At 41.7% G+C, this 24055-nt stretch overlaps 1 protein-coding gene across 8 annotated transcripts in view; it reads right to left on the bottom strand.

Moving 5' to 3' along the window:
• The window catches only part of LOC134082663 (NACHT, LRR and PYD domains-containing protein 12-like), a 43781-nt gene extending 23837 nt beyond the window's left edge, over window positions 1-19944 (bottom strand). For 4 of the 8 annotated variants that reach the window (XR_009939651.1, XM_062538541.1, XM_062538559.1 and 1 more), the window contains exons 1-8: window positions 19868-19929; window positions 10412-10526; window positions 10176-10280; window positions 6603-6743; window positions 6140-6256; window positions 5522-5644; window positions 5208-5330; window positions 4618-4719 (exon numbers count right to left, since the gene is read on the bottom strand). Coding sequence is in view for 7 of the 8 variants with exons in the window: in XM_062538541.1 (XP_062394525.1) it covers window positions 4618-4719; window positions 5208-5330; window positions 5522-5644; window positions 6140-6256; window positions 6603-6643 (506 nt within the window). In the remaining variant the exon portion in view is untranslated. Of the gene's footprint in view, window positions 1-1881; window positions 1939-2502; window positions 3631-4617; window positions 4720-5207; window positions 5331-5521; window positions 5645-6139; window positions 6257-6602; window positions 6744-10175; window positions 10281-10411; window positions 10527-19867 lie in introns of those variants that run through there. The other 4 variants (XM_062538550.1, XM_062538576.1, XM_062538569.1 and 1 more) reach the window with 4 other exon arrangements.
• Window positions 19945-24055: the final 4111 nt, after the last annotated feature.

The following is a 24055-nucleotide window of genomic DNA, read 5'->3' as shown; positions in this document are numbered from 1 at the left end:
GTTTTAAAATTCTAACCCATTCTTGTGCTTCTAACAAAACAAAGGGAGTATTGATTTTGGCTGCAAGACATCTTCCACTGACTGTCCAACATACTTTCAGCGATGAGAATGGTCGCTTTACTTTAGCCGTCGTTACTATATGCCGAGCCAGATTAGTGGTAGCCTCAGTCTATGCCCCTAACAACCTTGATCAGGATTTCCTTCACTTGATGCGCGATAAATTTATAGGTATGCCAGACTCTAATTTGCTTATTGGGGGAGACTTTAACTGTGCCATGACTGATATTGATAGAACTTCTTCTTCCATAGATCCACAGTCTTCCTTAGCTCTTAAGAATTTTGTTACAGACTTGAATCTCATTGATATTTGGCGATTTCAAAATGAAGGTAGCAGAAATTATACATTTTTTTCCAATAGGCACAAGTCATTTTCTCGAATTGACTACATATTTCTAAGCCAATCTCTAGTCCACTTGGCCCAACCAGACATCTTGCCTATTCTGCTGTCTGATCATGCACCTGTGCTGTGTTCTATTCATCTAAAGGATATCCCTAAAAAGGCCACAAGGTGGCGCTTTAATGATTCCTTGTTATTAGATAAGAGATTTGAAACTCAGATTCATGAAAAACTGAATGAATTTCTTGAAGTAAATAAGGACCAATGTGATAACCCACAGATCCTATGGGAAACTGCCAAATGTTTTCTAAGGGGCTTTTGCATCTCTTTTTCATCCCATTTAAATAAAATTAGGAATAGAAGATTTGAAGAATTGGAGCTTAACATCAAAAACCTAGATCTAGAACAAAGACAAAATCCAACTGATACTACAGCCAATACACTTGCTGCCTTGCGCTCTGAGTATAAAATGCTAAGTCTCAAAAAGGCAGAATTCACGCTACAACGTACTAGGCAAAGATACTATGCTGAAGGAGAGAGACCTAGCCACCTTCTAGCACTAAGGCTGAAGGAAAATGAATCAAAAGCGAATATATATGCTATCAGAGGCCCAAATGGTTTGACCCTCACAGACCCGATAGCTGTTAATGAGGTCTTCAAACATTTCTACTCAGATCTCTACTCCTCAGAAGTTTCTGAGGATCACATGCAGAGTGGGTCTTTCTTTGATGATCTTGATTTACCAAAACTTTCTCCTGAGGAAGCAGATCGATTACAATCACCGCTTACTCTGGACGAACTGAGTATTGCCATTAGGTCTCTTAACAAAGGTAAATCACCAGGACTGGATGGTTTACCTCCTGAACTTCTCCTTCTTATTTGGGATAAGGTTGGTCCTCTCCTCTTAAATTCAATTAACTATGCCCTGGAGACTGGTCAGTTCCACAGAGATCAAAATGTGGCCCTTATCTCATTGCTATTAAAAAAGGGAAAGGACCCACTTGATTGTGCTAGTTTTAGGCCCATCTCCTTGATTTGCTGTGATGTTAAAATATTTGCCAAGGTGCTTGTACACAGACTAGAAGAATACGTAAGCAAGTTGATTAGCTTTGATCAGACAGGCTTTATTAGAGGGCGCACAGCATCAGACAATATACGTAGGCTCTTACACATTCTAAACTCAGCTGACTCCTCCCCTGACCCTATTGCTCTTTTTTCATTAGATGCTATGAAAGCCTTTGACAGGCTTGAATGGAACTATATGTGGGCTGTCCTAGATAAGTTTGGTTTTGGTCCAAAGTTTATTGATATGCTTAAAACTTTGTATAACTGCCCAACTGCATGTGTAATGACCGGTTCAAAAATATCATCCCCTATCAAATTAGAGAGAGGTACCCGTCAAGGGTGTCCCCTTTCCCCTATCCTTTTCTGTCTTTGTGTTGAGCCTTTAGCACAAATGGTTAGGCAGAGTAAACAGATTATACCTGTGAGATTGTATGACAAGGATCATCATATATCACTTTTTGCTGATGATATCCTCCTGTTTTTATCTAGGGTTGAATCCTCAGTCCCCCAAGTCCTACAGCTGTTTGATCATTTTAGACGTCTTTCAGGCTATAAGATAAATTGGGATAAGTCTGTTTTGATGCTCCTCAACAAAACATCACAGGTTGTTAATCTACCCCCATACATCCCTATCAAGAATTCTTTCATTTATTTAGGCATTCACATTCACCCAACAATTGCGCAAATTGTGAAGGAAAACTTTGTCAAGGTCATGAAAACTATCCAGTCTGATATCCAAAGATGGATTAGGTTACCAATGTCTCTGCAAGGAAGAGCGAACATAGTCAAAATGAACATACTACCCAGAGTTAACTTTTTATTTTTTATGATTCCTTTAGCCCCTCCTCCCAATTATTACAAGGATATTCATTCGGCGATCTCTCATTTTCTTTGGAGCGGTAAACGCCCAAGAATAAAGCTAACTACATTACAGCGTCCTAAACTACTTGGAGGCCTTGCCCTTCCAAACTTCCAGTTTTATCACTGGGCATTTCAAATTAGAGCTTTGCATGTTTGGATTGACCCAGAGTCTAAAGTACCTTGGAGATCTATTGAAGAAGCTATGGTGAAGCCTCATAGATTACAGGATCTGCTTTTTGCTGGGTTGGGTAGGGCCAACCAGAATTTAAGGCTGGGTTGTATAATTGCACACTCCTTGAATATCTGGAAACAAGCAGGGAAATGCATGAATATTCAACTCTTCACCAGTGCACAGGCACCCCTCTGGCACAACTTTAAACTTTTGACAGGTGGCAAGCCATTTCAAAATCCATTATGGTCCTCTCAAGGCATAAATGTGTTTAGTGATTTATATGATGATAATAGCCTGTGTTCATATCAGAATCTCCAAAACTCATTCCACTTACCTGCTTCGTCATATTTTGTCTTTCTTCAGTTACGCTCTGCACTCAGAGCATATGGGGTCCCGTGGGACCGACCACCGAGATCCCACCCTTTGTTTGAATGGGTTAAGCCTTCCAACTGCTTGAGAGGCAGAGTCTCTTTTATTTACAACGCCTTATTAAATAATTCTGCTAAATGTCTACCCATTGAAAAAATGTGGGATAGGGAGCTCTCTACATTTAATCAGCCCCTAGACTGGGAGATAATTTGGTTCAACTTATCCCAATGTTCCAAAAATGTAGCCCACCAACTGATTCACTACAAAAGTATACATAGATCATATGCGACCCCATACAGGAGATTTAAAATGAAACGGGCCCCTAACTCTATTTGTAATATTTGTAATGTCTTACCCGGCACATTTCTACATATGTTTTGGGAATGTCCCACAGTTGCCAAGCTATGGACATTTGTAGTGGAGGAACTGTCACAGTTACTTGATATCACTATCCCCAGGACACCACACATTTGTCTTTTGAATGATGACTCGGACCTTGACTATTCCATAATCCAAAAGAAAATGTTGATGGCAGGTTTCACGGCATCTAAGAAAGTTATTTTACAGTTATGGATCAACCCTTGTATACCATTTAAACGTTTTTGGATAAACTATTTTGATAGCATTGTAAATTTAGAATATCATACTGCCCGGTTGAACAAGGCCCAGGTGTCCACCCTGCAAAAATGGGAGGCATTAATATGCAGGGTCCAAGATCTCATGCCCCTTGTGCAATGAGTTGCCTTTATGTGTGATACATATTGCTGTTGAGTGTTTTTTTTGTTTTGTTTTTTTTCTTTCTGTAAACTCTTTTACCATGTGTATGGTTTACTATCTAGCTCTCATGTAACCGTCTTGCCACCCCCCCCCCCCTTCCCCCCTTCCCCTGTTTATAAAACTCAATAAACAGTTGATAACAAAAAAAAAAAAACTTCAGAGGTCTACTCTCCCAGCCTATATAGGAGCCTACACTGACAGGTGGTCCTGTGTGTGTGAGGGGGAAGTTTCAATGGGGTCATCCTCACAAAAAACAATTGCATGCTTTCGACTATTGGTTTGGGCATTTTGTTATGAAAATAAAGTACCAGTTCAGGCACCGGCATCATTTTAAATGTATCGATTTAGCAGCGGTAAATAAAACCCAATCGATAATCAAACAGTTGAGAGTGTACTCAATCAGAGACACTCACTCCAATGCACATGCACATTCTCCTCGTAAGGGATAATGTATAGAACGCTGGTTATTATCGGGAAAATAAGTATACTGACACTGGGGCAAACCTTGCTTCGCCCAGAAAGTACTTACTGTATTTTCCCGATAATGACCTGCGTTTTACACATTATCCTGCTTATTATACGGCTCCTTGCCAAAATGAGAAAATAAATTTAACACAATGTGTCTTTAGCAATGACATGGCTACCGTATCGTGGTTTCAACTAAGTTCGCCACACAGATAGAACTTGAAAGTTTCCAGTGTTCCGTGGCAACATTTGATTTAGCTGACTTTTACTTTCAATGAAATTTCATTGCAATAAGTGAACGGACTTGTTGTGGAGTGATATGAAAGACCTGAATTAGAAGTTCAAACTCTGTTGCCATTGAGAGCGGACATTATTTCTTTCAAAGGTCCTCTAGTCAAAATTAATGACGGGTAGAACTTTGGGAAATCCCATTCAAGTCAATGGAGCGTTCTACTTGCATTGTGAAGAGCTGTATAATAATATGCAATAATTAATGTTCAAAAAAACTCACCCAGGTGTAGGCTGTGCTGCTGGTCCATTGTTCAGAGCTGGAGGATCATGCATGGATCCATCACTCTTCATAGACACACAGCTGGGCACTGGAGATGAGGGTCTAGAAATTGAATAAAGAAGTAATAGAAAGATGAATAAATATAGCCTTTAGTATCGTTGTGTTGTGACTTGAATGAGCAATGTGCCTCTCGTCTGACAAAGGACTTCACACAACAAAGAATCCTCCTTTTGTGGATTTTACAGAACTTTGGCAGGTGAGCACATGATACATACTGTACGTACACATCAGTAGCCGTGGCTACATTAGGCTGGTCTCTAACTTGGGCACAGAACAGTTATGTTGTACTACTATCCGAGCTGTGAGCCTATCAACCTAAAAACTGAAACTGACATGTTCGCTATACGTGATCCTGTAACGTTCAGGGCCAATCAGAGGAAGCATCCCAACATAAACATCATAGCTGGAACGTAGAGGCAGAGGACAATATATGTGAACAGCCTTACAGTATTAATATACTATGACACTATATATAAATAAACAGTTATTTCCACTCACACACACACACACTCCACAAAATAAACACTCACTCAGGTGTAGGCTGTGCTGCTGGTCCACTGTCCAGTGATGGAGGATCATGCATGGATCCATCACTCTTCATAGATGCACAGCTGGGCACTGGAGATAGAGGTCTGTGTGTCTCTGATCTGGTACTGGAAAGATTGGGGGGGGGGGGGATCAACACAGCCTTTGGTATCAATAAACTATAATACGGTACTACACAATATAAATGCAATAATTGCCATGCAAACAGACACACACTCACTCACACACACACACACACACACACACACACACACACACACACACACACACACACACACTCCACAAAATAAACACTCACTCAGGCTTATCCTGTGCTACTGGTCCACTGTCCAGTGATGGAGGATCATGCATGGATCCATCACTCTTCATAGACACACAGCTGGGCACTGGAGATGGAGGTCTGTGTTTCTGTGGTCTGGTACTGGAAACATGAAGAAAAGTAAATCAACACAGCTTATACTAATGTTGAGTTGTGACTCCTTGAAGATGCATCGCTCATTTGATGTGGGTTAAATACCTTCACACAACAAAGAATCCTCCTTTTGTGGATTTTACTGAACTTTGGCAGGTGAGCACATAATACATTATACACAGAACAGTTGTACTACTGTCCATTCAGTGAGCTGTGAGCCTATGAACCTAAAAAACGAAACTGACATGGCATTCTTATACGCTCGCTATACGTGATCATGTCACGGTCAGGGCCAATCAGAGGAACTATCCCAACATAAACATCAAAGCTGGAATGAAGAGGGAGAGGACAATATATGTGAATGAAGAGGCAGAGAGGATAATATATGTGTAATATATGTGAACAGTCTTACAGTATCAATATACTATGACACTATATAATAAAAAAAAAATGCCATTTTTACCATTCAAACACACACTCACACTCCACAAAACAAACACTCACTCAGGTGTAGGCTGTGCTGCTGGTCCACTGTCCAAAGCCGGAGGATCATGCATGGACCAATCACTCTTCATAGACGCACGGCTGGGCACTGGAGATGGGGGTCTGTGATTCTGTGGTCTGGTGATACAAATATGGAGAAAACAATCATCACAGGCAAGAATGATTTAAATTGTGGTGGGGTGGGTGTGGCATCCAGCACTTCTGTCTACAATATGAGACGTTCCGCACCACTAGTGCTAGAAGCATAATAATTATAATGGGTGACGATTAAGAGTGATTTGTGTGTGGATTTGATTGGTTCAAAACGTGTGGGAAAACCGGTCTCGGTCTCCATTGACTTTGTATTGAGAGAAGGTGCCTTCACAGCAGTTGTGACATCATATTTATGAGACAAATCTGCCCCCATCGTTTTTTGGCTTTGAAGAAATGATAATGAGATGAGGAGTTGTATCAGGAAACTCACCTTTCATCATCAGAGTGTGTTGTTGACCCAGGATCAGCCATTCTTCATGGTCCAACAGCTACTTGCTGCAGACTCTGGTCTGAGTGTCTTACTGGGACCTGCAGTGTCCTCTCTCTCCTCTCCCCCAGAGATTCTCTAGGACTGAACAGGAGAAATATGTAAGCAATAACTCTGATGGCCATGATAACAGTTGGCCAATTTTGGGTATGTTTTTTGGGATTTTTTATCCCCTTTGATCTTTTAAACAAAACAGTAAAGAGAGTGGCAGGAAGGGAGTGGGAGAGAGAGATGGAATGGGATCAGGAAATGGCCCTGATGGACTTGATCCCAAGTCCCTGTAGCAAAGCCATCGATATATCAAAGTTGCCACACTACCGTGTACAAAAAATGGCGGCACATCCGGTATCTCATTGTCGTTCAGTAGTTCCTTTCAATGGGAGAATGAATGAACATCTCAGGTGTTATAATAAGACTTTTCTACATGACCTATGGTCGTGTGCATAATAATGCATTTTCAGTGAGTAATATATGCATGTGGAAATGCAGTTTATAGTAATTTTCATTGAGTATTTACCATAAATATTAATGCGATCGCTGCTGTCTATCCCGTAGTAAACCAGGGACCAAAGGAACTACTGAGGCTAACCACTAAACACGTGACCGCTCTAATCTGGCTCTAACATGGAAGTGAACGGATGTCGCAACTTTGATATATCGATGGCTTTGCCCGTAGGTATAGATATTACAAAGTCCCCAAACAGTGTTGTGTGGGTGCTGACTGTACTTGTGCCACAGTGCCCCCCAATGGTGACATTTAACATATTATTTTAAGGTGCCTTGTGTTTGACATGAAGACATTTTGTTTCAGTCGCATGATTACACTACAGCAATAAAGCACTAAAGCTTCAGAATGTTGCACATGACACTTGCATACTTGTCAAGGATTATCATTTGCTGCTTGTGAAAAAAGGACATGCATAGGCTACAGCGATTTTTGGATGTATTTTGGATGTTTTACTTTTTCCATTTGACAGTGTTTACCATAATGTCTCCTACATTGTTACCACATTCTTGACAGTGAAGTTCTGGCAACACGTCAGTACTTAACTCTAAATTACACAAAAATAATGTTTAATAGTGTACCTAATACCTATCATGACCATGAAAAAATACGTTTCTTGATTTAGGTTAATTAAACATTTCAATTATGCAATATACTATTTTGGATTTTATGGTCAGGTTTTGTTACATGTCATACAAATACATAGTCTATGTTTTATAATAATTTCATAAGTTCTGAGTTTCACTCGCTTGTTTTTATTGGAATCCATTTCCTTGTCTATTGTTCAAGTGGTAGACTGGTTGGACCACTTGTTCAGGCGTTTAAGGTGCAGCTTCAATGTCAAAACAAAACAATTCATGAAAAATTAACTCTTTCACCCCGGCAGATCTCTATTGATTACTATTGATTGCTCTGCCTTCAGGCAGCATGTAGACGTGGTAAGGGGATGGAGACCCGGTTGCCTTCTTAGTGCTGGGAAGTACGCCAACTCAAAACAGGGAGATGATTAGGAGTGTTTTGGTACTCCCTGGGCAACCGTGATTAATATCTACAGACATGTTCAAATGCACCATAAGCAGCAGTACGACTAATGTAAAGCAGAAAAAAAACTGCAGAGTACTTTTCAAATAATTATATATAGACAATATTTCTCTGAAACTTGATTGCAAATTATATCACATTTGCATCAACTGTCGGAAACATGACGACAGAATAGGACATTTTACGCACATTTAATAAAATAACTCAGCCTACTCTGTTTTGAGTTTCACCCGCTTATGTTTCCTGAATCCATTTCCTTGAAGCTCAAGCTCCAGACTGACTGGACTTGTTCAGGCACTGGTGTTTAAGCAGCAGCCAAAGTGTCAAAAGAAAAACAACTCATGAGAGATGAACTCTGTCATCCCAGCAGATCTCTGCCGTCATGCATGACGAATGTAGAGCATAAAAAAAGCAGTGCTGGTCTTGCCGCCGAGACATTTTTAAATGTATAATATAATGAATGAATAATTCACTGAAGCTTGATCGTAAATGAAATCACAATTGTAGCATCTCTCAGAAAAAAATAACACTAAGGTGCTGTATTGTAATAGAGATTGTGAGACATCTATTTCACAGTTTGTCTGTATATTGTAGTGTGTGTACAATTCTAATTGTCATGGTAACTTCATGTGTCATTTGATGGTCTTTTTTTACTTTGTAAGAGCGTTTAGACTTTTTGGAAAATGCTCTTCTGAATTTCATCAGAATTTGAGTTTTGAGAGGAATTAATTTGCATTGTGTTTGTATTTGATCATGGAGCGTGTCATCTACACAGAAAAAAATGGCCATGCACGAAATTGGATAGGCCTTATCAATCAAAGTAACGAAACATGTGAATCCTTTAGGAAGAACAGCAAAACGATCCATCTTGAGTTCTTGACTAAGTGTTAATCATTGTTTCCTGTTTGTCTTTTACAATCAACATCTTGTCAAATCTAAACATCTCACTTCTCCAGTGGAACCCATTTAACATTTAAAAAAAAAAAATCTTGTTTGAGTCGGGCATTGAGGCTGCTCTACAGGGTGACTCCAGAACAAACGGTTTCCTCTGGCACTCTCTTTGCCAACTGCACAGACCAGTTTAACATGTTAGATGTCAAGACAGCATTCAAAACTGGTCATCAAATCTATTCTAGGACGAAACTACAAAACATGTCCCTGTGTTGCCTTCTCAGCCAATTTGCAAATTTGAAACAATGCAGCAGATCACAACTGGCACTGAAACAAACCATGTTATGTGTATTGACATCATAACTAATACCCTCTCTAATCTGATTCCCTCTCTGGTGAAATGGTGGTGAAGGTGAACCATTCCTCTATAAGGCAGCAGACTTCCCTCCTGCTTGTGGTTCAGGTAAACACTAACACACAAAAAAAAAACAGTGGAGAATGCATGTATATGGCCAACTATGCTAATAGAGCATAGTAGACGACCCACACTACCAATGGAGAATGCACTAACCAGATAACAAAATTCAGCTGAATCAACATTTAAATATGGTTTGGCAGACATATTGAAACTACGTTGATGCCCAATGTTGAAATGATATTGAAAGTGTCCCCTCTGTTTTGTGTTAAATCAATATTGGATTTTCAACCATACTGACATCACCTAAATGGGAATCTACATAGCAACATTACATGACAAAGTGCTATTTTTTGCTTTTACAATATGACCACATAATGGTCTGGAAACCATAATTGTCATTATTCTGCTGTAAATTATACATAATTTATTTGACAGTTTGCATATCATGAGAGTAAAAAAAATAAATGACATACTTTGTCTTGTATTGGTGCTTCAATGTCTTGACGACAGCGATATACTATTTAAGATAGTAATATACTATTTCAGTCTGTTATTACTGTTATCACATGAGACTTCCTTTTTACTGTAATTTCTACAAACATTTGTTTTTGAAAAAGTGAATCCAAAAGACAGTAAACGCTCATTTAATAAAATAACTTACTCTATGTTCTGAGTTTCAGCAGCTTGTTTTTCTGGAATCCATTTCCTTGAAGCTCAGACACTAATCTGGCGGGGCTTGGTCAGGGACAGGTGTTACAGAAGAAGCCTCGGGGCCAAAAGAAAAACAACCCATGAAAGATGAACTCTTTTACCACAGCTGATATCTGATATCTATGTAATTGGTAGAATTAAGGAACAGTAATGATATTATTCTTGTATATGCTCTTTTGTATGTACCTATTTATTTGTGTGTTTTGTCTTACTGTATTCCTTATTGTGTTTTATCAATGGATCCAGTGATATCTGCACATCTGTCAAGGATTATCATCTCCTGCGTATGTGACTCTGAAATCTAAGAGATGTTATAGACTGAGAGGTCTATCAGAACTGTAATGTAATATGTTTATGACTATCTTATAATTTTACACTAAGTACCATTGTCTGTGGATCTCCAGGTACTTTCTTTGCCAAGCGCCCAGACCAGCTCAGCAGGTTAGTTCATGCTGTTTTGAAAGTGTGTGTGTGTGTGTGTGTGTGTGTGTGTGTGTGTGTGTGTGTGTGTGAGAGAGAGAGAGACTGAATTTGAGTCTTTTCTCTGCAAAGCACTGTGAGTGCTTGGAGAAGTGCAATCAAATGGAATAGTTATTTACATGGAGTTCATCGTTTACCATTTACTAGCAATCTAATGACATTTTTAAAACGACCCATTACATTATATATTACAATAGAAATAATAATTGAAGTTAGTGTGCCTTCTCCATGAAAATATGTCTACGAGACATTCAGAAATAGTTGTTTGACTGATCAGCCAAATGTGTGGTGTTGCCTGAGGTTCCTAATTCAAGTCCACTGCAGAACTGAACAAAATAATCATAAGGCTGTGTATCTTGAAATTCCTGTATGTGACAAACTGGATGTGCATAAATATCTTGAACCTCATGTGTTGCTAATAAGGAAATACAATTCTTTTGAGGGGAACTTTTCTCCACTGTGGAATGAAGAAGGAAGACTACAAGGAAGGGGATTCAAATACACCTAACCTCTACCATTTATTAGTATCGTTTTTGTTGTTGTTGTTGTTGTTTAAGGATTAGCATAGAGACAATAATCCCCCTTTTCCACTATGGGGTAAAACAGATGGAGTAAAGCCTCAGACTTTTTCGATTTTTCGAAACATTTAAAAACAGATCGTTTTTTTTTTTTTTTTTTATTGTTGCCTAGCAACAATGTGACTTGTGGCTGCTATGGCCCCCGGGGCCAAATGAGAGCCGCCATTAATGCCGATTCTAAATCTGATTAAACTTTCTTTGTGAGTTTGTCTACCAAATGTGAGGCTTTTATTGTAAAGTTTTTCAATTGAACTGTAGCGACTAGGCCCAAGCAGTCGCTGAGAGGCTAAGGTATGGGATGTAGCTGATTGTCTGACGCGCTTGTACAAAAATATCCGCTGAGATCCAAGACGTTTGACCGGTTTATTGAAAAGTATAGTCCAACGTAAACAGCAAAAAACAGTGGTAACAGCGATAAACGATAAGTGATAAGCGGTCAACAAAAAATACGGCCTCCCAGTAGCTCACCCTCTCACTGTGTCTAGCTACTTCCTCCCGTGCACCTGTTGATAAACTAATTAGATGTAACCGCCCCCAATTACCGTGTCATGAAAATAAACCACAAAAGACTAACAAAATACAAAACCCAAATAACCCAAATATAAACCATGAAATTATATTACTAATGTTCACCAATAATCAAAATGTATATAATTATAATAATAAACCCAATCATGGCTCCTACATACCAGCCCCTAATTATTAAGTTATTACACAATAATTACACTTGCACATAATAGGAGTCATGAAATGATTAAATTAAACAGAATAGTCATAGTACATTCTTCTTGGTCTTCTTCTGCTTGATCCTGTAAAAAGTCAGTCGTAGGGCCAGAGGTTACTAGCACATAGCCCTGTGATCTGTGTTCACCACAGTCACTATTAGTCATGTGTCAAAGTCAGAGGTCTAGTCAATTGTCTAGGCCTTATCATCTGGAACAGCCGCCTCACCTCCTGGATCGGCCTCCTGCAGCAGACATACTTTGGTAATAGGCCGGTTGAGGCAGCTACTCTTAGTCTTGATGCGCACCTGACGCACATAGCCCCTTCGGTCCGGAAAGGTTTGTAGGACACGTCCTACGACCCAGGAGTTACGAGGTGCGGTGCTGTCCACTATAAGCACCAGGTCTCCAGGGACAAGGTTTCGCTTTGCACCGGACCATCTCTGCCGCTCCTGCAATTGGGGTAAGTACTCCTTAACCCATCTCTTCCAGAACAGGTCCGACATGTACTGGACCTGCTTCCATCGCCTGCGTGCATACGTGTCTGCTTCCTGGAAGACTCCTGGTGGCAAAGATGGTAGTGCCTTCAAAAGCAGTAGGTGATTCGGAGTCAATGCTTCTAGGTCATGAGGATCCATGGAAGCTTTAGTTATTGGTCGGCCATTGATAATAGCTTCCACCTCACAGAAAACTGTGTGAAGTCCTTCTTCATCTAAACTTTGCACATTCAAGGTGGAGTTGAGGACTTTACGGACTGATCGAATCAACCTCTCCCAAGAACCACCATGATGGCTGCCAGCTGGGGGATTGAAAGTCCATTTTATCCCTTTCTGAAGGAGAACATCATTGATCTGTAATTGATTCCACTGCTCAATGGATGTTTTCAGCTCTTGTTCTGCTCCCCTGAAATTCGTCCCATTATCTGAGCGCAACTCCCGTACTTGACCACGTCTTGCTATAAAGCGCCTGAGAGCATTTATGAAGGCATCGGTGTCGAGTGAAGGTGCCACTTCAATGTGGATTGCTCTTATGGCCATGCATGTAAAAATTACTCCATACCTCTTCACAACACTTCTTCTGCTCCTCACCTCGAAAGGTCCAAAGTAGTCCACTCCTACCCGAGTAAATGGAGGTTCATCTGGAGTCACCCTTTCAAATGGCAAGTCTGCCATTAGCTGAGACACTGGCTGAGCATTCAAACGTCGACAGCTCACACACTTTGACAGAACACTCCTTATGGCTGTACTAGCTCCTGAGATCCAGTATTTCTCACGCAGCTTGGACAACATATGGTTCCGCCCGCTATGTCCCACTTCTTGATGGACGTGTCTTAGCAGAAGGGTTGAGATATGCAAATCTTTTGCCAGTATTATGGGATGTTTAGCTTCCGCTGGCATAGATGACCTGCTGAGCCGGCCACCAACTCTCAGAACCCCATCTTCCAGTAGTGGGCAGAGTGTGTGGATGTGACTGTGAGCCTTGACACTTTTGCCTTTCTCCAGCATGGCAAATTCTTCTGGAAACCTTCTCCTTTGGCTGAATTTGATGATCTCCAGCTCTGATTTCTCCAACTCCTCCACTGATAGACAACTTGAAAGTGTCTTTCTCTTGAATGTTTCCATATCCCTCTCCAATGAACGTCGTTGTTGTTCTTCATCCAATCCTGATTGCACAAGAGCCATATTCAACTGTCTCCTCTTCTGACAGAGAGATGAGAGCCAAGTTTTGAATCTCAAGATCCAGGCTACACACTTCCTCAGCCGGATCCAAGAGCTGAAGTGGTGGATCATGCGAGATACTGCATCAGCCTCCTCACTGGCCTGTACAGCATTCACTGTGGTTTCTTTCTTAACCTCAGGGTCATCATCTGCTAATCTATGGCTATCCTCGGGGTTGACAGGCCACTCATCCTCTGCTTGAAGAAGAAAACGAGGCCCTGACACCCATGTTGTATCCTTGAGAAATGCATCTCCTTTCACACCCCTAGAGGCAACATCAGCTGGATTACTTGCCGTTCCAACATACCTCCACTGAGCGGGTTGTGAAGCCTTGCGAATTTCTGTGACTCTGTTGGCAACAAAGACTCTGAACCGGGATGTCTCATTTCTGATGTATTTGAGCACTGAAGTGCTGTCGGTCCAAAAAACAGAATCTTGAAGTTGCATGTGCAGCTCTTTCCTCCACAAGATGTCAATGCGACTGGCCATGGTGGCAGCGATGAGCTCCATTCGGGGGATGGTAGCAGGTTTCAATGGTGCCACCCTTGCCTTTCCCATGACAAAAGCACTGTGCACCTGTGATCGTGCATTTTGTGACAGCAGGTAAGTCACTGTTCCATAGCCATCCTCGCTTGCATCACAGAAATGATGTAATTGCGCTGCAGTCACTTCACCAAAGTCTGGTGGTTTCAGACACCTCATGATGTTACATTTCTCCAAATGACAGAGTTCATCCAGCCAACTTGTCCACTCCTGAGCCACGGTCTGGGGTATGACATCGTCCCAGCCAAGTGCTCTCCTGCATAGATCCCTTAAAATCTTCTTAGCAGACAAGACGACAGGACTCACGATCCCAAGAGGATCATAAATGGAGCTAACTGTAGAGAGGATTCCTCTCCTAGTGAGTGGTCTTTCCTTAACAACAATCTTAAACTTAAAAGTATCAGACTGAATGCACCACTCTACACCAAGCACTCTCTCAACGGTTGGCGAATCTTGGTCCATGTTCAACATTTTCATGTCTTTGGCTCTGTGCTCTTCAGGTATTGCATTCAGGACGTCACGCCTGTTGCTTATCCACTTCGTGAGTCTGAACCCACCTTTAGCACAGATTGCGATGAGCTCATGATAAAGAGACACCGCTTTCTCCTCTGAAGCCACAGCTACGAGGCAGTCATCCACGTAAAAGCTATGTAGGACTTTATCCACTGCTTCCTCACTGAACTGTTCTTTGTTGTCCTCTGCGCATTTCCTGAGGGCAAAATTGGCACAACTGGGAGAGGACGTTGCCCCAAAAAGATGCACCAGCATCCTGAAGTCCACATGATCTTGACTTAAGTCTCCAGCCGGCCACCAGAGGAACCTTAGGAAGTCAGCATCCTCTGATGGTACTTTGACTTGGTGAAACATCGCCTCGACATCCGCCATGATGACCACTGGCTCCTTCCTGAACCTGCTCATTACTCCAATCAGTGAGCTTGTGAGGTCTGGGCCCTGTAAGAGTTGAGCATTCAGTGATGTTCCTTGAAAACTTGCTCCACAGTCGAAGACAACCCTGATCTTTTTCTTCGTGGGGTGGTAAACACCTTGATGCGGGATGTACCAAACCCTGCCATCACTCCGTTCCAAATCCTCTTCAGGCACCCTTTCAGCATAGCCTTTGTCAATAAGATCTTTCATGAAGGCCTTATAGTCAGCGTGGAATGAGGAATCCTTCTGAAGCCTCTTCTTCAGATGTAAGGCACGCTGCTCAATGATCTTCCTATTGTTTGGCATGCTAACGTCCTTATTCCTTAATGGCAGGTTGATCTGATAATGACCATTGACCCGTCTTGCTGAACTTGAAACCAGCTCCATGAACCTTTGCTCCTCTCTTGACAAGCCAGGCTGTTCCTCCATGCTGCATTCAGGGAAGTCAGTCTTAAACTGCTGCTGCCACAGTTCGTCCAAAGTCACAACGGACACTCTGTTGACCATCAACTCTGGCTGCTCACCTCCACTGTCTTCATTCAGCGGCCCATTCACCGTCCAGCCCAACATTGTTCTTATTGCATAGGGTCCTTCTCCAACACTGCGAATCACTTGCAAGGGTTCCAAGGCTTTAGAGACATTAGTCCCAATCAACAGCTCAATCCCTGCATCAATTTCAGGCAAGTGAACATGCTTCAGATAAGGCCATCTCTGAATATCACTCTGTCTTGGAATGTTCCTCTTGTGAACCGGCATGTGTGTTTGTGTATAGGCCTTGGGCAGCTCACAGAAATGCTCCCCAGTCAAGCCAGCCACTTCCAGTCCTGGCACCACATGGCTGCTCACCACTTTCTCTTGGCCCATTGTCCGTAGGAGAATATGGACTTTTTCCTCTGGAATGTTCAGTTTTTCCCTCAAAGCCTCTGTACAGAACACTGCCGTACTTCCTGGGTCCAAGAAAGCATAGGTGGTGACAATCTTATTGCCCTTCTTTGACTTAACTTGCACCGGAACTATTGGAAGCTTACAGTCATGATCACCAGCCCCTGTAAGCCCACTTGACATCAGGGCGCTGTCTACGGACACCTCAGATTTCCTCTCAGCTTGATCTGGATCTTTCTCCATTTCTTTTTGTGGAATGTGAAGAACAGTTGGATGTTTGAGACCACATTTTGCACAGGAAATACGTTTTCTGCAGACTTTGCTCATGTGTCCAATACACAAACAGCCAAAACAGACACCCTTCTCTCTTAAGAAGCCTATCTTCTCCTTGTGTGCCTTCTTCCCCAACTGTGGACATAAATCCAAAGCATGTCCTTTCCCGCAACAGATGCATGTCCTCCTCGCTGACTCGACATACTCCTTTCCTTTAGTTCCGGGCTGAACTTTGTTTATCACAGGAGCTACTGTGGTAGCAAAGCTGGTCCCCTTTATTCCAGAACGAGCTTGTGGATTAGGCTTGTTTACTCCTCTATTAGTAGTCAGTGCTGGAGTGTCCTGTATGTTCCCAAACACTGGGTCAGTTAGAACCCGCACTTGCTTCTCAATGAAAGTGGTAAGGTCAATGAAAGTAGCTCTCTGGCTGCGCCTATCCTGTAGTTCACAGGCTACAGAACGCCACTTGTCTCTGAATTTGTAGGGCAACTTTTTTATGATGGTCAGCATGTTAGCAGGTATGTTCAGCTCATGCATGTATTGCACCTCTTCCATGACGTTACAGCAACCTCTGAGAAAAAGGCTAAAATCACGAAGAGCCTTTGCATCTTCATTCTTGATTGATGGCCAAGAAAGAGCTTTTTCCATGTATGCATATGAAATCCTCTGCTCATTTCCAAACTGCTCCTTCAACAACATTTTTGCTTTAGCATAGCCTCTCTCAGGCTCCATATGCTGGCAAGTTCGGATCAATTCTTTGGGGTGACCCCTAGTGTGCTGTTCCAAGAAGTACAGTCGGTCACTGTGATTTGCAGTGTTCCTCTCCACACTGTTCTCAAAGGCTTTCACGAATGCATGATATCTTAGTGGATCACCATCAAAGACTGGTATTTCTCTCTTAGGCAAAGACGAAAGGCACTGCTGTTGCACCAACAATGAAGTTATTTCATTTTGTTTGCTCATAATGCTAAACATATTGCCTTGATCTTCATTTGGACCAATATGTAAGGCATTTCCATCTTGCATTTCTCCTAGAGCACCGTGATCCACTGCATATAGGCTGGGTCCATGTGAATGAATGAACTGCGATGGATTTCTCTCCTTAGGTCTTGCTCCTGCATCCAGGTAGGCATGGTTGTGGCTTTCATGTTGTGACCTCTGTGGTACAAATGACTTAGCTTTAGCACTGAGGGTCAGTGTTTGTCCTTTTGCCAGGTAGGAGTTCATTCCATCCGCGCGCTTTGATGCAGAAGTTCTCCCGCTCAAGATGCTCCGAGACTTGAGCACATCCAGTTTGGCCATGTTTGCCGCAATTTCCTCGTCCAATTTAAGTTGTTCCTTCCTTTTGCGTAGCCGTTCCTCCTCCTCTTCCAGTTCATGTTTATCCTTTAATATTTTTTGTCTTGTTCTTAAAGCTGCCAAGTCAGCCTCTGCTTTGAGACGTGCAGAAGATATACTGGAAGCAACAGACTCTCTTCCTGTGACAGACTTTCTTGATTTGGATCTCCTGCTTCCCACATTTGACACGCTGTCATTTGGTTTTACATCATCTTGCAGATCATCTGCATCAATGACTGAAGCAGCCTTTTGTTGAGTTTCTTCAGGTGTTGGAGTAAACACCTGTTCATTCATTTTATCAGAGTCAGTTTGATCAGGTAACACAAGCCTTTCCTCTGGCTCATTCAACCACTGCTCAACATGTCCTTGAAATGTGTTGCTATAGGTCGTAATGCTGGAAAACCATTCATTATGGATCTTCTGTTGCCCCTCAGGGAGTAAAGGCATCAGCAGGTCATGTGACTTGGTGGCATTTCCACATTGAACAATTAAACTCTCCAAAAGAGATTGCACTTCTAAAACATTTTCCTTATTTTGCATTAACGTTTTCATTTGTGGTATGAAGGCTTTCATTTTATTCACACTAATTTTCCTTTCATTTTGAAGCCTTTCAATATTGTTTGCCAGAGCCTTTGCTGTAGGCTTAGATTGCCTTTTCTCACTCTCCATTTCAGAGCTTGAAACTCCCGTTTGACTCATTTTCTTTTTTCCAGCTACTTCTCAATAAAGTTGCATCCAAACAAAAAGTTCAAAGCACTTCATGCACATTAGCAAAGCAGTGGCAATTTCAAAGAGTCAAAGCTGAGATTCAACATAGCATAGAGGTGGCTTCAATGCATCCAAACAATTCCACAGATCCACAAACGTCTCTCTCATTAGCAGAGCAGCGGCAATTTCAAAGACGCAAAGCGGAGATTCAACGTAGAATGGAGGTAGGCTACAGTGTATCAAAACACTTCCACAGATCCACAAACGTCACGCACATTAGCAGAGCAGCGGCGATTTCAAAGAGACAACGTGGAGATTCAACGTAGCATAGAGGGTAGGCTATGACAGCACAATATCCACACAATCAACGGCAGCATTCGGTATGACCAACTCAATCCAATATTGTCCCCAATGGACAAACAACAGCATATGCGTGCAGCATTCCTTACAAAGCTGTACAGCTTAATGCCCAGACACCAGCAAGCCTACCTGGCTTTGAGTGCATCTTCCGAAGCTGTGGCGTGATGAACGAAAGTCCGTGCAGTCTTCCTTCCTTTATCTCCGGTGATCCTTGAATTCTCACACTTGGTCCTTGAGACGTCCGCAGTTGCTTTTCTAATGCCGTTTTTTGTTGACAAAAATGTAGCGACTAGGCCCAAGCAGTCGCTGAGAGGCTAAGGTATGGGATGTAGCTGATTGTCTGACGCGCTTGTACAAAAATATCCGCTGAGATCCAAGACGTTTGACCGGTTTATTGAAAAGTATAGTCCAACGTAAACAGCAAAAAACAGTGGTAACAGCGATAAACGATAAGTGATAAGCGGTCAACAAAAAATACGGCCTCCCAGTAGCTCACCCTCTCACTGTGTCTAGCTACTTCCTCCCGTGCACCTGTTGATAAACTAATTAGATGTAACCGCCCCCAATTACCGTGTCATGAAAATAAACCACAAAAGACTAACAAAATACAAAACCCAAATAACCCAAATATAAACCATGAAATTATATTACTAATGTTCACCAATAATCAAAATGTATATAATTATAATAATAAACCCAATCATGGCTCCTACATGAACATTTGAGCTCAACTCAACTATGTGGATAGAGGAACAAGAGTCAGCACTATAGTGAATTAACTGAACTGAATGGAAACTAAACTGACATGAATTCTGGTGCCACATTCACTCCTCTTTCATTGAGGTGGACCACACAGAACAGTCTTTAGTGTGAAATATTAAAGTTTGTCTTCAGTGTTGACATCTGTCTACATGTTGTGTTTAATCTGATTTCTATCTTCCCATTTATTGAAGACACAACACGGCCAATGGACTAGGTCTATACACTGTACAATCTTCACTGACAAAACCACATATGCAGAAGACACATGCATACAGTATACACATACACACTGTACTTGACAGGTACATACACTGGACATGATACATACAGATATTTCATAAAGTAACTTACGGTAGGTTTTGTACGGGGTGTCACTGGCTTGTGTTCCTGGAATCCATTTCCTTGAATCTCCGTCTCTCTCTGAAAAGAACTGGCTGGACTTCTTCAGTCACAGGAGTTAGAGGAGTGTAGATACGATCAAAACAACTCATCATGAATTTGAGAGTTCTCGCGAGAGCACAATTTGAATGGTGTCTGCAAGAGACTCTGGCAATGATGCATGTTACTTTTGCCCCTTGCATCAGGGGAAACCAATCACATCGGTGTATCTGATACAGGCCAGCCAAAGACGAGAAACAGATGATTGTGCCGCAACAAAATTACAGTACATTTCTCCTGATGAGTGAACAACCAGAAGTGAACCTCACAGTCATATTGCACAGACATCTTGTCAAAGAACAAACAAATATGGTACATATGGTGGTTGCTATGCCAAATAAATCGGTTGCTATGCTGTTTTCTAATCATGTTGTTTGCCATAGTGGCTAGGTTGACATTATATTGTTGTTTGCTAGGTTGCTGTTATGGTAATACAGGTGGTTGCTAGGGTATTGCTAGGGTACATATGTTGATCGCTATGCCAAATAAAATGGTTGATATGCTGATTGGTAGGGTAATCCTGTTGGTTGCTATGGTGGTTGCTAGGGTCACATTATAATGGTGGTTGCTAGGTTGTTGCTAAGACAATTAACATGGTTGCTATGGTGTTGCTAGGGTACATATGGTGGTAACTATGCCAAATAAAGTGATTGCCATGCTGTTTGCTGGTGTAATCAGGTTGGTTGCTATGGTTGTTACTCTGCGCTATTATGGTTTAGCTGTAGTTGAACAAGCACACTGGTGTCATGTAAGGGCCCTGTTTATGTTGCACAGCACTTGTATTTTATTTATGTTTATTTATGTTTGAATATGGTTATTGTATCAATGTTTTCATGCTCTTAACCTGCCCCTGATGGTAGTTCCGGTTTAACTCTTAACTGCCCCTGGTGGTAGTTCCAGTTTAACCCTTAACTGCCCCTGGTGTTACTTCCAGTTTAACCCTTAACTGCCCCTGTTGGTAGTTCCATCACTAGTCACTGCTGAAATAATCTGGGTTGTGAAACATGATACCAAGAAAAAGCCTTAGTCACCTGCAGCACCAAGACCTTACAGGTAGACAGATTATTCAGTCCCGCTCCCGCCCGCAATAATGTGCCATTTTTTTGTCCCGCTCCCGCCCGCATCTGTACCATATGGTCCCGCTTCCGCCCGCAAAACCCCACCTGTGATATTATGTCCCACCCCTGCCCGCAAATGCGGCAGGCAGGCATTTTGTAGTAAATGTACCTTTCTTTAGAGAAGTAGTCTACATTTGAAGAACTAGGCCTACATCGGAAGCACTAGATGTGCTCTGTTCCTCTGCCATGCTGTCTATTTACGAAGCTTTCCAACACGGAACACTTTGGAATTGTCTCTAAACACATGTGAGCAAGATGACCCCAAACAACAACATCCGCAAGTTTAGGCTGCATTAAAACGTTTTTATTGCTCAAACAGAATCTCCATTAGGCTACAACTACAAGTTAAAGGAGAATTCCGGTGTGAAATTGAGCTTAACTGTACCGAAACATGTTAAGGTGTACTCACACACGTGTTGAAGACGGACCTTCGCTCACCCCCCAGCATTCTGAACTCCGCCGTTTTCAGCCTAGCTTGCAGTAGGCTTGAATCTATTAAATTGGGCATCACGTAGCCTATGCAGCTAAATCGCTATTTTTAAACCATTAAAAAGGTTCCAAGTAATTCCACACTGCATTGGTAGACTTCTGAGGGTCCTGACATTTAAAACGAGATACTTAGAACTTTGGAAGTGCACAGGACGTTTATTAAAAAAGACTGTTTATTCAAGCAGTACCTTCATAGAATCTCTCCGCTGGGCGCCATCTTGTGGTGAAGTCGCGATAAGTCGACTGACGAGCACAAACGAACAGGAAAGACAGGGGGACATATTGCAAACATTTTGAGCTTTGTTACTCATCATGCTCATGTAGACAGTATAACTATATATTTCCTATGGAATTACTTTTGCAATATGTTACTCTCCCAGCCTGATAGAGCAAGGTAATAGGCACACACACACACACCGAACACACAAACAATGCGCACATCAATAACACACTGCCATTACACTAGCCTATATTGTAGGCCTAAGCTAATATTTCATTTGCGGGAGTGCAGAGTATGCCGCCGCCCTCCCGCACCCGCGAGTGCACCTCTATCATCCCGCCCGCTCCCGTAAAGAGCTTTTAAAATGTGTCCCGCGCCGCACTGTTTTGCGTGCAGACCTCTACTTACAGGCACAAAAACCCAAGACATTGGTTGGATTTATTTTCTTATTGGAAATTGGAATATTGTGAAATACCAGGGGTGTCATGATTCTCGATACAATTTAATATTAGATTTTAAAGTCATGATTTGATTTGATTTTCAACCTTTTTTTCAGGGGGCTTTTATTTTCAAACCGTTCCAACCGCGAGCTTGTAAACAGAACAAACAAATGCAGCAAAAACAACCATATGGATAAAACATCATATAATGTTGCTAAACATATTCTTCTAAACTTCAATCTATGCACCAAATATGGGAAACTAATTAAAACCAATATGTAAAACATGAACACTATCCACGCAGAGTTGTTTGACCAGATGCATTTACATACATGCATAATAAGGTCATGTGATCTGGCACAGGATCAGAGAGAGGAGGATATATACAGTATATATATACAGCGTCCTCCACAATTATTGGCACCCCTGGTTAAGATGTGTTAAAAGCCTTAAGATAAATACATTTTTTATTGTAGAAGCATACTCTCACACTGAAAATTGTAGAAAAATGTAACCTTCAACTCAAGAGAATTTTAAGGTGGGAAAAAAATCCCTGACTGAGAAATAATTATTCTTCATAAAATCACCTGTTCCACAATTATTGGCACCCCTAACAATTCCTAGGAAATAAATGTAATTAAAGTATTTCTGTCATTTCTGTCATTTCTACAGTAGTTTACAAAGTCAATCAGAGTATGTAGGAACATTTAATTAGTAATTCTTAACATCCTGTTTCCCTGGGCTATCAATATGACGTGACACAGAGGCATTTTCTCTTCAACATGGGAAAGACAAAGGAACACACTGTTCAAGGTAAGGCAGATGTGTGTCGACCTTCACAAGTAAGGCAATGGCTATAAGAAAATAGCCACTCGCACACCTACCCATATCTATGGTCAGAGGAATCGTTAAGAAGTTTAAAACAACTGGAACAGTGGTAAACAAGCCTGGAAGAGGACACAAGTTTATTTTGCCACCACGCACAGTGAGGAGGATGGTAAGAGAAATAAAAAAATCTCCAAAACTCACTGTTACAGAATTGCATCAAATGGTTGCATCTTGGGTCCACAAAGTCTCCAAAACAACCATCAGGCGCTATCTACATGCCAATAAGTTGTTTGGGAGGCATGCACGGAAAAAACCTCTCACTCAAAATCATAAGCACAAACATCTGGAGCGGTACGGGACCTTCAACTGGGACCGTGTGCTTTGGTCAGATGAGACAAAGTTAGAGCTTTTTGGCAACAAACACTCTAAGTGGGTCTGGCGTAACAAAAAGATGAGTATGCAGAACAGCACCTCATGCCCACAGTGAAGTATGGGGGAGGATCGGTGATACTGTGGGCCTGTTTCTCTTCCAAAGGGCTTGGGAACCTTGTTAGGGTGCATGGCATCATGAATGCTTTGAAATACCAGGACATTTTAAATCAAAATCTTGTGGCCTCTGCCCGAAAGCTTAAGATAGGTCGTCACTGGGTCTTTCAGCAAGATAATGACCCTAAACATATGGCCAAGTCTACACAGAAATGGTTCACCAGACACCATACCAAGCTCCTACCATGGCCATCTCAGTTCCCAGACCTCAACCCCATTGAAAACCTGTGGGGTGAGCTGAAGAGGAGAGTGCAGAGGAGAGAACCCAGGTCGCTGGATGATTTGGAGATTTTGTGCAAAGAGTAATGGTCAAAGATCCCTCTTTCTGCTTTCTCTAATCTTGTGAAACATTATAAGAGAAGATTAGGTGCTGTTTTATTAGCAAAAGGGGGTTGTACAAAGCATTAACATCAGGGGTGCCAATAATTGTGGCACACATGATTTGATGTAAAATAATTAT

This window comes from Sardina pilchardus, chromosome 1, assembly GCF_963854185.1.
Source record: "Sardina pilchardus chromosome 1, fSarPil1.1, whole genome shotgun sequence".
Lineage (NCBI taxonomy): Eukaryota > Metazoa > Chordata > Actinopteri > Clupeiformes > Clupeidae > Sardina > Sardina pilchardus.
This window is presented reverse-complemented; position numbering and strand designations above follow the sequence as displayed.